Source organism: Coenobita brevimanus, chromosome 35, assembly GCF_032717465.1.
Source record: "Coenobita brevimanus isolate Jiangsu-jjx chromosome 35, ASM3271746v2, whole genome shotgun sequence".
Taxonomy (NCBI): Eukaryota; Metazoa; Arthropoda; class Malacostraca; order Decapoda; family Coenobitidae; genus Coenobita; species Coenobita brevimanus.
In genome coordinates this window covers 1,857,501-1,870,000 of record NC_136988.1, presented here as the reverse complement: position 1 = coordinate 1,870,000, position 12,500 = coordinate 1,857,501, and the positions used below count along the sequence as shown (strand labels likewise).

At 43.0% G+C, this 12,500-nt stretch overlaps 1 protein-coding gene and 1 pseudogene across 1 annotated transcript in view; both read right to left on the bottom strand.

Moving 5' to 3' along the window:
• The window catches only part of LOC145396244 (uncharacterized), a 21,476-nt gene that overhangs the window by 386 nt on the left and 8,590 nt on the right, over positions 1 to 12,500 (bottom strand). Inside the window, exons 2-8 of the mRNA XM_080269680.1 lie at positions 10,077 to 10,417; positions 8,861 to 9,023; positions 8,149 to 8,328; positions 6,584 to 6,618; positions 4,532 to 4,589; positions 4,074 to 4,145; positions 1 to 509 (exon numbers count right to left, since the gene is read on the bottom strand). The exon at positions 1 to 509 is cut by the window's left edge and continues 386 nt beyond it. Of these exons, the coding sequence (XP_080125806.1) occupies positions 453 to 509; positions 4,074 to 4,145; positions 4,532 to 4,589; positions 6,584 to 6,618; positions 8,149 to 8,328; positions 8,861 to 9,023; positions 10,077 to 10,417 (906 nt within the window). The 3' untranslated portion in view covers positions 1 to 452. The remainder of the gene's footprint in view (positions 510 to 4,073; positions 4,146 to 4,531; positions 4,590 to 6,583; positions 6,619 to 8,148; positions 8,329 to 8,860; positions 9,024 to 10,076; positions 10,418 to 12,500) is intronic.
• LOC145396269 (5S ribosomal RNA) lies at positions 941 to 1,059 on the bottom strand (annotated as a pseudogene).

The following is a 12,500-nucleotide window of genomic DNA, read 5'->3' as shown; positions in this document are numbered from 1 at the left end:
ATAATTATCTGGTAGGGTCAATAATTAAAATAAAAATACATTCTGATTTATCTATAATTATATGAAAGCAAGAATTATAATCGGAATGCACTTTAAATCCGTTATAATTATCTGGGTTAAAATTTTCAAATCGAAGTAGACTCTTTATCAGTTATAAAGATCTGAAGGCAACAATTAAAATAAAAATACATTCTGATTTGCCTATAATTATCAGAAAGCAGAAATTATAATCGGAATGCACTTTAAATCCGTTATAATTGTCTCGGTTCGAAAATTCAAATTAAAATAGTCTAATTTCGTTATAAATATCTGGGTTAAAAAATTCAAATCAAAATACACTCATATTTCGTTATAATCATCTGGAGAGGGCAAGGACTAAACTCGGAATACGTTCTCGGTCTGCTGGGCTCAGAACTTCACTACAGTTGATCCTTCTGTAGCCTATAGTCTATTTAGGCCACGACGCTGCTGTACCTGTATTCCGACGTCAGGGGGGTCCAGCACGAACACTGAAAAATACCAAATAAATAAATAAATAAACAAATAAAGTCGTTAGGTAAGGAAGGAAATAAAAGAAAAGGAAAAAGACGAAAGGAGGAGGAGGAAGTGGAGAAGAAAGAAAAAGAAGAGAATAAGAAGGTAAATTACGAGATTTATTAAGACAGTTCTCTACCAAGTCATGATTTTGCCCTAGAATACGATATACAACAATCTATTGACGTCCAAGGTCCCTAATTGTACTATCTTGTGAACAGAGACAATATGGAAACAAACTTCTTTACCTACTTAACTCCTGCTTGTAGTTTACTTTAAAATTCATCATCATCATCATTCATTGCCAGACGCCATGTATCCCAGACGGGGTGGCCAATGGCTTAGAGTTAATTGTTTTACAGGGAGGGGCACTAATCCTCCACCAACCCCACTTGACACGTAGGGATGCCAACAGCATCTGGTGTTCCCAGGCGGTCACCCATCCAAGTACTAACCAGACCCAACGTTGCTTAACTTCGCTGATCGAACGGGAAGCGGTGTACTCAACGTGGCATTACTTCATGCTAAATTCTGGTATAATTTAAAATTCTTTCCTGGTATGCTTTAAAAGTAATTCCTGGTACACGTTAACCCAGACTATTATCAGCCTCATCTAATCTTTGCCTCCCTGATTTTGGATTTGAATTTGGCGGCTTGAGCTTGTTTATAAATTTTCGGCAGAAGCAGATATCAGTGCCAGGATAACCAGGGTGGGGGTTGCATGTCCCTCCCCTTTGCTCCTCCCTGTGTCTCGCACCCTCCCTCTCATATGATTCCGCTGTGAGAGGACGAAATGCATGAAAAACTTGATAAATACGCGACTTGTGATACTGAAAGTGATTATTACAGTGAAGAACAGTTAGTGATAGTGAATAATGATAGTGAGGACGAATATCACGGCCGTAAAAGGACGAGGAGGAGGAGCGAGACTGAAAATGTTGTCCTAGGCTGTTTTGGATGCTGGGTGGCGGGAAATTCAAGCGTGTTTACGTTTTTTCGTCACTACTACCTGTATTTATTCATTCTCCCTCATTTCTGTACAAAATTGATGTCTTAACGTGTCTCCTATATATTTACAAACCCATAAATGTTGTGTATTTACGATTGCTTTAGTAAATAATAAGTGATGGATATAAGTAATCAAAGTGCTCCAGTGTCCCTAAGTACCTCTGTGTTGTAACTAAATAATTCGTAGTTAAGAACAGTGAGTGAGGACGAATTTTCTGAGGACGAAGTTTTGCCACAGCCACCCAGCATCAGACGTGGCCACTAGCTGTCAAACTTTCGAGTATATCTTTAACAGCCATACATAGAAAATAATGAAGATAGAACTGGAACCTTTATGTGTGTGAAAGTGCAAATACTTCTACATCACATCACGTTTATATAATTCTCCACCACCACCACCACCACACCACCACCACCATCACCATCCACTTCACCCACGCGGATGGATTCCACTTGCACTCCACCTAAACGCAAGGAAAAGTAAGTGCTCTCTCTATTCATTTTGCGTGGAAATGGAAATGAGTATTGTATTTTTTTTTTTTTACTTACCACTTACAAATATCGTATCCACTTTTATCCACTTAAACATCCGTCATGAACTCATTTCCGTTTTCATGTAGTTTGTTCTTAAAAAGCGTCTCTCTCTCTCTCTCTCTCTCTCTCTCTCTCTCTCTCTCTCTCTCTCTCTCTCTCACTTGAAATGTTGTTATATTGCCTTTTACATAGCCTTCCTGACTCAAGTGATGTACATCGTTTTCGCTCGTATCGTTCATAAAGGTTCCAGTGCGTCGGCCTTGGTCACTTAATGGCGGCTCTTCATGCTGCTCGATCTCTGGCAGCCTCCCTATTCAGTCCCTTATCCCTGAGGCCACACTCTATGACCTCATCCCAGGTCTTTTTCGGTCTGCCTCTCGCGACCTTACCCCCAACGTTCACACTTCTCACTTTCCTCACTCAGTTGTCATCCCTCATCCTTACCACATGCCCAAACCATCTCAGTCTATCTCTTCTTATCACAACACCAATATATACATTCTAACCTCATCCATCCTCTCCACATGCCCAAATTATCTCAGTCTACCCCTCCTTATCACAACACCAATACACTCCAGTCCCATCCTTCCTCTCCACATCCCCAAACCATCTCAATCTACCCCTCCTCATCACAACACCAATACACTCCAGTCCCATCCTTCCTCTCCACATGCCCAAACCATCTCAGTCTACCCCTCCTCATCACAACACCAATACACTTCAGTCCCATCCTTCCTCTCCACATCCCCAAACCATCTCAATCTACCCCTCCTCATCACAACACCAATACACTCCAGTCCCATCCTTCCTCTCCACATGCCCAAACCATCTCAATCTACCCCTCCTCATCACAACACCAATACACTCCAGTTCCATCCTTCCTCTCCACATGCCCAAACCATCTCAGTCTACCCCTCCTCATCACAACACCAATACACTCCAGTTCCATCCTTCCTCTCCACATGCCCAAACCATCTCAATCTACTCCTTCTCATCACAACACCAATACACTCCAGTCCCATCCTTCCTCTCAATTCTTCCATCGTAAACCTAGCCCCCCCAGGCCACACATTCAAGGACTCATGTAACATGCTTTGGGTATTTACCGTATCTCATTTACTGTTTATTAATATATATATACACGGGTGATATAGGTAGTTTTTTTTTTTTCTAATTTCTCTGTGGCGATAATTAAGTTGTAATAAATTGTTAACTCCCTAGCACCTTTTCCTTAGCGATTTATTTTCCATGTACAAGTTGGCCCCCTAAATATTGGGTAAGGTCTAGTATTTGGTACACATGAGAACCAACACACACACACACACACACACACACCGCTGTAGTCTCTCTCTCTCTCTCTCTCTCTCTCTCTCTCTCTCTCTCTCTCTCTCTCTCACACACACACACACACACACACACACACACACACACACACACACACACACACAGGTACGAGCATCAAATGTAAGCTGAAATGACCGAGTTGAGGATGCATGAACGTCGGAAATTGAAGTTGTACCTACCATGTGTGTGTGTGTGTGTGTGTGTGTGTGTGTGTGTGTGTGTGTGTGTGTTGCGCAGTTTAAGAGTAAAAATCATGCATCTGGTAAACTCTAACATTAATTCCTGGTATACTTTAGATTCCTGCATCTGGTATACTTTAAAATAAATTCTTGGTATACTTTAAATTCCTACATCTAGTATACTTAAAAATTAATTCCTGGTATACTTTAAATTCCTACATCTGGTATACCGATACTTTAAAATAGAATCCTGGTATACTTCAGTTCCCGGTATACTTTAAATTCCTGCATCTGGTATACATTAAATTCCTACATCTGGCATATACGGTATACTTAAATTCCTGGTATACTTTAAATTCCTACATCTGGCATATACGGTATACTTTAATTCCTGGTATACTTTAAATGTCTACATCTGGTATACCGTACTTTAATTCCTGGTATACCTTAAATTCACGCCTGTGGTATACTCACGTCGAGGCTGTAGGTGGTGTAGGTGGTGCGGGGGACGTAGCTGTGGAATATGTACGTGTTCTGAGGCACAACCTGCATAATAAATATAATAAATTAGTAAATCAATGAAGAAGTAAAGGAGAAGTATATCATTATCGTCATTATTGGCAATTTATTAATAATAATAATAATAATATTATCATTAGTGTCATCATAGTTCATTAAAATAACACACTCTTTCTCTCTCTCTCTCTCTCTCGTACGGTAATCAGAGTTTATTAGTCTCTCTCTCTCTCTCTCTCTCTCTCTCTCTCTCTCTCTCTCTCTGTACGGTAATCACAGTTCATTAAAGTCTCTCTCTCTCTCTCTCTCTCTCTCTCTCTCTCTCTCTCTCTCTCATATTTACGGTAATCACAGTTCATTAACGTCTGTCTGTCTGTCTCTCGCTCTCTCTCTCTCTCTCTCTCTCTCTGACCTACCGTCTCTTTGACCTCAGTTTTCCTCTCCCTGTACTTGTGAGCTAAGTCAAGTTCCTCCCTGTGGGTGTGAGGAGGAGGAGGAGGAGGAGGCGGAGAAGGAGAAGGAAGAAGAAGAGGGGGAAGAAGAAATGGGTGGAGGAGGAGGGAATGATTGAAGAGGAGGAGGAAAATAACAAAAAGATGAGGAGGAAAGGAATAAGAAGATGAAGAGGAGGAGGGGAAGGAGGAAGAGAAGGTGAAGGAAAAAGAGGAGGAGGAAGAGAGAATAATAAGTAAGAAGAGGATGAAAGGGGTGGAGAAGGAGAGGAAGATTGAAGAGGAGGAGAACAAGAAGACGAGGAGGAGGAGAATAAAAATAAGAGAAGATGAAGAAGAAGAGGAGGAGAAGAAGAAGAAGAAGAAGAGGAGGAGGAGAAGAAGAAGAAGAGGAGGAGAAGAAGAAGAAGAGGAGGAGAAGAAGAAGAAGAGGAGGAGAAGAAGAAGAAGAGGAGGAGAAGAAGAAGAAGAAGAAGAGGAGGAGGAGAAGAAGAAGAAGAAGAGGAGGAGAAGAAGAAGAAGAGGAGGAGGAGAAGAAGAAGAAGAGGAGGAGAAGAAGAAGAAGAAGAGGAGGAGAAGGAGAAGAAGAAGAAGAAGAGGAGGAGAAGAAGAAGAAGAAGAAGAGGAGGAGGAGAAGAAGAAGAAGAAGAGGAGGAGGAGAAGAAGAGGAGGAGGAGAAGAAGAAGAAGAAGAGGAGGAGAAGAAGAAGAAGAGGAGGAGGAGAAGAAGAAGAAGAGGAGGAGAAGAAGAAGAAGAAGAGGAGGAGAAGAAGAAGAAGAGGAGGAGGAGAAGAAGAAGAGGAGGAGAAGAAGAGGAGAAGAAGAAGAAGAGGAGGAGGAGAAGAAGAAGAAGAGGAGGAGAAGAAGAAGAGGAGGAGAAGAAGAAGAAGAGGAGGAGGAGAAGAAGAAGAGGAGGAGGAGGAGAAGAAGAAGAAGAAGAGGAGGAGGAGAAGAAGAAGAGGAGGAGGAGGAGAAGAAGAAGAAGAAGAGGAGGAGGAGAAGAAGAAGAGGAGGAGGAGGAGAAGAAGAAGAAGAAGAAGAGGAGGAGGAGAAGAAGAAGAGGAGGAGGAGGAGAAGAAGAAGAAGAGGAGGAGGAGAAGAAGAAGAAGAGGAGGAGAAGAAGAAGAAGAGGAGGAGGAGGAGAAGAAGAAGAAGAGGAGGAGGAGAAGAAGAAGAGGAGGAGGAGGAGAAGAAGAAGAGGAGGAGGAGGAGAAGAAGAAGAAGAAGAGGAGGAGGAGAAGAAGAAGAAGAGGAGGAGGAGGATGAAAGGAGTGGAGAAGAGAAAGATTGAAGAGGAGGAGAGAAAGATTGAAGAGGAGGAGGAGGAGGATGAAAGGAGTGGAGAAGAAGAGAAAGATTGAACAGGAGGAGGAGGAGGAGGAGGATGACGGTAAAGGAAGAGGAAGAAAAAAAAGAGGAGGAGGAGGAGGTTGAAGATGAGAAGGAAGAGGTTGAGGGCAATGAAAGAACATACATCCGGCAGGACAAGAGGAGCAGGGGGGGGGGGAAGAGGAGAAAAATATATATTAGTAAAATTTCGAAATAAAATAGGCATAAGTCAAAGAAGCATATATTTTTCAGAAAAAAAAAAAAGAAGGTATATGCCAAAAATGTTCACCCTTTTAACATATCGTTTTGAAATTTTGAGGTAGTATTCCAGTGTACTATATTATTTTGTAGTCTTTCTCAGTTATGCATTTCTGTGACAAATTAAGAAAATATGTATATATAGAATACATTGCCCATATCAAGAACAATTTTAATATTACCTACAGATATTCCCATGTCTCAGTTCTGTTATTTACAAGAGGGGGAGGCCGAGGATGAGATGGTGGGATGGAGTGGAGGGGTATATGAGAGAAGGGGCTGTGTGAGCTGGGAGCAGGGCAGTGAAATGGCGGGGGACAGGGTGACATGGAGGCGATTTGTTTGTGGCCACCCCTTACGGGATTAAGGCGTCTGGCAATAGATAGATAGAGGTAGATATTTACAAGATATTAACGAGAGCATAACATACCTTCGACTTATTTGGGGTACTTCGTAGTCGGCAATCTGAAACGAAAAAGGAAAAAATAATAACGTTTGTAGAGTTAGAAGTTTCCCGAGAGAGAGAGAGAGAGAGAGAGAGAGAATCATCAACTTTTGTAGTATCAGAAGTTCCCCTTAGAGAGAGAGAGAGAGAGAGAGAGAGAGAGAGAGAGAGAGAGAGAGAGAGAGAGAGAGAATCATCAACTTTTGTAGTATCAGAAGTTCCCCTTAGAGAGAGAGAGAGAGAGAGAGAGAGAGAGAATCATCAACTTTTGTAGTGTCAGAAGTTCCCCTTAAAGAGAGAGAGAGAGAGAGAGAGAGAGAGAGAGAGAGAGAGAGAGAGAGAATCATTAACTTTTGTAGTATCAGAAGTTCCCCTTAGAGAGAGAGAGAGAGAGAGAATCATCAACTTTGTAGTATCAGAAGTTCCCCTTAGAGAGAGAGAGAGAGAGAGAGAGAGAGAGAGAGAGAGAGAGAGAGAATCATCAACTTTTGTAGTATCAGAAGTTCCCCTTAGAGAGAGAGAGAGAGAGAGAGAGAGAGAGAATCAACTTTTGTAGTGTCAGAAGTTCCCCTTAAAGAGAGAGAGAGAGAGAGAGAGAGAGAATCATTAACTTTTGTAGTGTCAGAAGTTCCCCTTAAAGAGAGAGAGAGAGAGAGAGAGAGAGAGAGAGAGAGAGAGAGAGAGAGAGAGAGAGAGAGAATCAAATTTTGTTGTGTCAGAATTTCACCTTTGAGAGAGAGAGAGAGAGAGAGAGAGAGAGAGAGAGAGAGAGAGAGAGAATCAACTTTTGTAGTGCCAGAAGTTCCCCTTTGAGAGAGAGAGAGAGAGAGAGAATCAACTTTTGTAGTGTCAGAAGTTCCCCTTTGAGAGAGAGAGAGAGAGAGAGAGAGAGAGAGAGAGAGAGAGAATCAACTTTTGTAGTGTCAGAAGTTCCCCTTTGAGAGAGAGAGAGAGAGAGAGAGAATCAACTTTTGTAGTGCCAGAAGTTCCCCTTTGAGAGAGAGAGAGAGAGAGAGAATCAACTTTTGTAGTGTCAGAAGTTCCCCTTTGAGAGAGAGAGAGAGAGAGAGAGAGAGAGAGAGAGAGAGAAGAAAACGCAAGTGTAAAAGAGAAAACTGAGGGTAGGATGGGTAACTTAAATACCTCAATTATTATTATTATTATTATTATTATTATTATTATTATGCTCTCCTGACGATTTTATTCAGCTTAGGGGAGACTAATCGATTGAGAGGAGATAGATAGAGACTTAATAGATAGACTTGAATAACCCCTCCACTACTACTACTACTACTACTACTGCTGTTGCTGCTGCTACTACTACTACTACTACTACTACTACTACTACTGTTACCACCACCACCATCACCACTACTACTACTACTACTATTATTATTGTTTTAATGGGACAAACATTTACCCTATTACTACTACTATCACCACCACCACCACTACTACTACTACTACTACTACTAATATCACCACCACCACTACTACTACTACTACTACTACTACTGCTACCACTACTACTACTCCTACCATCCACCTACCATTCTCAGTGTCCGGTCAGCCCTAGCCAGAGCCAGCTGCGTCTCAACAGATGGTGTGTAGGACCAGTCACGCCTGAAGGGTAACACCAGCTGTCTTTCCTCTTCCACTTTGGTGCTCTCCGGTTTAATGGTCATCTTCCCTTTATACTTGTTAGTCGGCCAGTCTACGGGGTGCGAGTCCTGGGGAGAGGTAGATAGATAGATAGATAGACAGAGAGCAATTTTAGGCCAGGTTAGAGTGAAAAGAGTATAGAAATAGACACATACTTTCCTTGAGACCATGGCAATTTTAGGCCAAGTTAGAGTGAAAAGAGTATTGAAAGCAAGCACTTACTTTCAGACTATTGCGGCTCTGTATCCTTCTCATAGCACTTCTTCGTGACTAACACCATATTCTGTTGTTAATCTACTGTTGCAGCTTAGGATTCGAGAGGAAGGGATAGCAATTTTAGGCCAAGTTAGAGTGACAAGAGTATAGAGACAGACACTTTTCAGAAATTTTAGGCCAAGTTAGAGTGAAAAGAGTGTAGAAACAGGCTCTTACTTTCCAGCAATTTTAAGGCAAGTTAAAGTGAAAAGAGTGTAGAAACAAGCACTTACTTTTCAGCAATTTTAGGCCAAATTAGAGTGGCAAGAGTATAGAGACAGATACTTACTTTCCAACAATTTTAGGCCAAGTTAGAGTGAAAAGAGTGTAGAAATAGGCACTTACTTTCCAGCTGCTAGAGACCGTGATGGGGTTGCTAAGGACCCTATCCCTGCCAGCGATGGGGTTGAGGAAGTCTGGGAGGCTCCACAAGCGACCGTAGTAAGGCCCGAGGGTGGGGTGGTACATGTCGACCAAGGAGGTATCGCTGGGAGACAAGCGGGGGTACCTGGGCATGGAGAGAGAGTAGGTGCATATCGACTACACGTGGAGGCCTATACTCCTGCCAATGAAGAGAGGGTAGGTGCATATCGACTACACGTGGAGGCCTATATTCCTGCCTGTTGACTAGGCGAGGAGACTTAGATTAATGCATAGTAATAAAGCTAGGATCGAAGTCCCTGGGAGCCAAACGGGGATACCTGAGGAAGGAGAAAGATTAAATGCATATTGACAACACGTGAAGGCTTATATTACTGCCTATTGACCACGCTAGGAGGCTTAGATTGATGAGGATCGAAGAGGGGTGGAACACGTCAAACAGGAAGGTATCGCTGGGGGAGGGGATTCCTGAACAACAAGCAAAAGGTTTAGAGAGCACATGCTGACTACACGTGGGTACACAGAGATGCTGAATTTACCTGCTTTTAAATTTTTCCTTTTATTTTTATTCCTTACCATTCAGTATAAGGCCTAACAGTGTGGGGAATGCTGTCGCTGAAGGCCAGGCAGGAGGGGTACATGAGAACAAAGGAATTCACTGATGCATTCATGGGGCAAAAATCATCATACCAAGTTGTTACAGACAGCCTGGTGGTTCGAACAAGTGCGTATACTCTAACACAAGGGAGACTAAACAGACCTTGTGATGGACTGGTTTTAAATGTGATGCAGATGCGATGAAACGTGAGGGGAATCTCTCAGCCCTGAATTATCTTGCAATGTAGTAGGGAGATGGCGTCATGGAACTACGAAGCCTTGCGGTTTGAACAAGTTTATACACGTTAACACAGGGTTGGAACTAAACAGGCCTCGTAACAGACATACCTTTAGTGTGACGTAGATACAGTGGACTATTTATGGATCTGTTGTCCCTGAATTACCTCTTGGTGCAATAGGGAGATGGGGTCATGGCCCTACGAAGCCTGGCGTTTCGAACAGGTTAAGCATATACTGTATACTTTTAACTCAGGGTGGGAACTAAGCAGGCCTCGTAACAGACATACCCCTAGTCTAACGTACATGCAGTAGACTATTTAAGGATCTGTTGTCCCTGAATTACCTCTTGGTGTAATAGGGAGATGGGGTCATGGCCCTACGGAGCCTGGCGGTTCGAACAGGCTTGTACTCCTCCAACGCAGGCGGCACCGAAGAGGCCCTGGGGTATGGCCGGAGTGCAGCTGTCTCCGCCTCGACTTTCTTCTCCAGGAACTTGAGTCGCTCGCTCATTCTCGGCAGCCACCACATCTTAGGGTCCTGGTTCCCCCCAAAGTCCACGCGGTACCACCCCCTCCGGTCCTTGTGTTCGATGCCCTCGTTGGCCGTGTCCAGGTAGCCGGTGGGACGCGGGCTGGCGCTACGGGCCCGGAGCACCGGAAGGGTTCGCATTTGGATCCTCCTGCCCTGTAGATGAGAGAGAGAGTGATGGTTAGGTAGCTGGATAAGGCAGTGTTGGTTAGGCAGATGGAGCAGTGTTGGTTAGGCAGATGGATAAGGCAGTGTTGGTTAGGTAGTGTTGGTTAGGCAGATGGATAAGGCAGTGTTGGTTAGGCAGGTGGATAAAATTACCTATACTCAGTTCACATAAAGTAGGCACGAAATTGCAATACGTCGATCTTGAGTGCTGAGCTGCAGGTAGCTAATTACGAAGAGGCATTGTGTGTGTGTGTGTGTGTGTGTGTGTGTGTGTGTGTGTGTGTGTGTGTGTGTGTGTGTGTGTGTGTGTGTGTCTGCCAAGTACAAGTGAATGGAGTAAAGTTAGCAAGGAAAGAAAGAGATCGGCTTGGTACATAGAGAGGGTTGGTTTGCTGGCCAGAGAGAGAGAGAGAGAGAGAGAGAAACCACAGACATACACAGACAGACAGACAAAGACAACAGACGAAAGAAGTAAACAGAGAGAAAGACAGACAGCGAGACAGACACGTACACAAAGAGACAGACAGACAGAAAACCCAGACATATACACAAACAGAGACAGACAGACAGACAAGCACAAACAGACAGACAATCAGAGAGACAAACAGAGAGACAGACACACACATAAATTTCTGTGTTTGTGGGGTGTGTGTGTGTAAGTTAGTGTCAGGTAATATAAACCATTTGGGTCACAGTTATATGAATGCAACAGCTGAGGATTATTATTAGGGCTCTCCTTGGCATACCTCTCTCTCTCTCTCTCTCTCTCCCCCTCTCTCTCTCTCTCTCTCTCTCTCTCTCTCTCTCTCTCTCTCTCTCTCTCATAAATGGCAAGGTCGCTCTCTGCTTTATCTGCCTGCCTGTCTGTCTGTCTCATATCTTCACTAGAATCTCTCTCTCTCTCTCTCTCTCTCTCTCTCTCTCTCTCTCTCTCTCTCTCTCTCTCTCTCTCTCTCTCTCTCTCTCTCTCTCACATCTTTTTATATGGCAAGGTCGCCTCTCTTTTGTCTGTCTCATGTATTTACTATAATCTCTCTCTCTCTCTCTCTCTCTCTCTCTCTCTCTCTCTCTCTCTCTCCCAAGGACGTGAGACATGCAGGAAATTAAGCCAAGTATGAAAATAAGTGTGTGTGTGTGTGTGTGTGTGTGTGTGTGTGTGTGTGTGTGTGTGTGTACGTTGCCAGTTCCCCCCATTAAGGCTCCAGGTGGCACTGATGTTAGGGGGCGCCGGTCGGAGTGACGGCCACGCAAAAATTCGGATTTACAAGAGGCTATTATAGTCCTCTGAAACGTGAGCCGGGTTTGGAATGGCCCTCCTCTTGCAGTCCACCATCCTCTCTTCGGGGGATAGGGAGGTGCTGTTAGGGATGTGTATAACCAGGCAGTGGAGCCGCCTGGTTATATCAGTGCCACCACGAGAAGGCATCTCTCTCTCTGTCTGTCTGTCTCTCTCTCTCTCATCATTAATTGTGGCAAGGTCGTTCTCCTTTTCGTCTGCTTGTCTGTCTGTCTCATCTACTAGAATCTCTCTCTCTTTCTCTGACACACACACACACACACACACACACACACACACACACACACACACACACACACACACACACACCACCACCAAGAACAACAAAAACAACACATAATAATAATAATAATAATAATAATAATAATAATAATAATAATAATAATAATAATAATAATAATGACCATGGGAAAATGGTGATAATGATAGTAGTAGTAGTAGTAGTAGCAGTAGTAACAACTACAATAATAATAATAATACCTGGTAATAATAATAATATTGATAATAATAATAATAATAATAATAATAATAATAATAATAATAATAATACCTACGAGTATACGAGTCAAAAACCTTAACCCCTTTTCTAATCTGATTTTTTTTTTCTTCACGGTTTTTGAGGAAACTCCCTAACACCTCTTCCTTAGCGATTTATTTTTGGATATGGCTGGGTAATATTCTTTTGTGCTTTATCTATCCGGAGTCTGGCGATAGTGGCAGGATTTATATAACACAGGACAGTAAGGTGCAATAAGCAAAATAAATCGCTTAGGA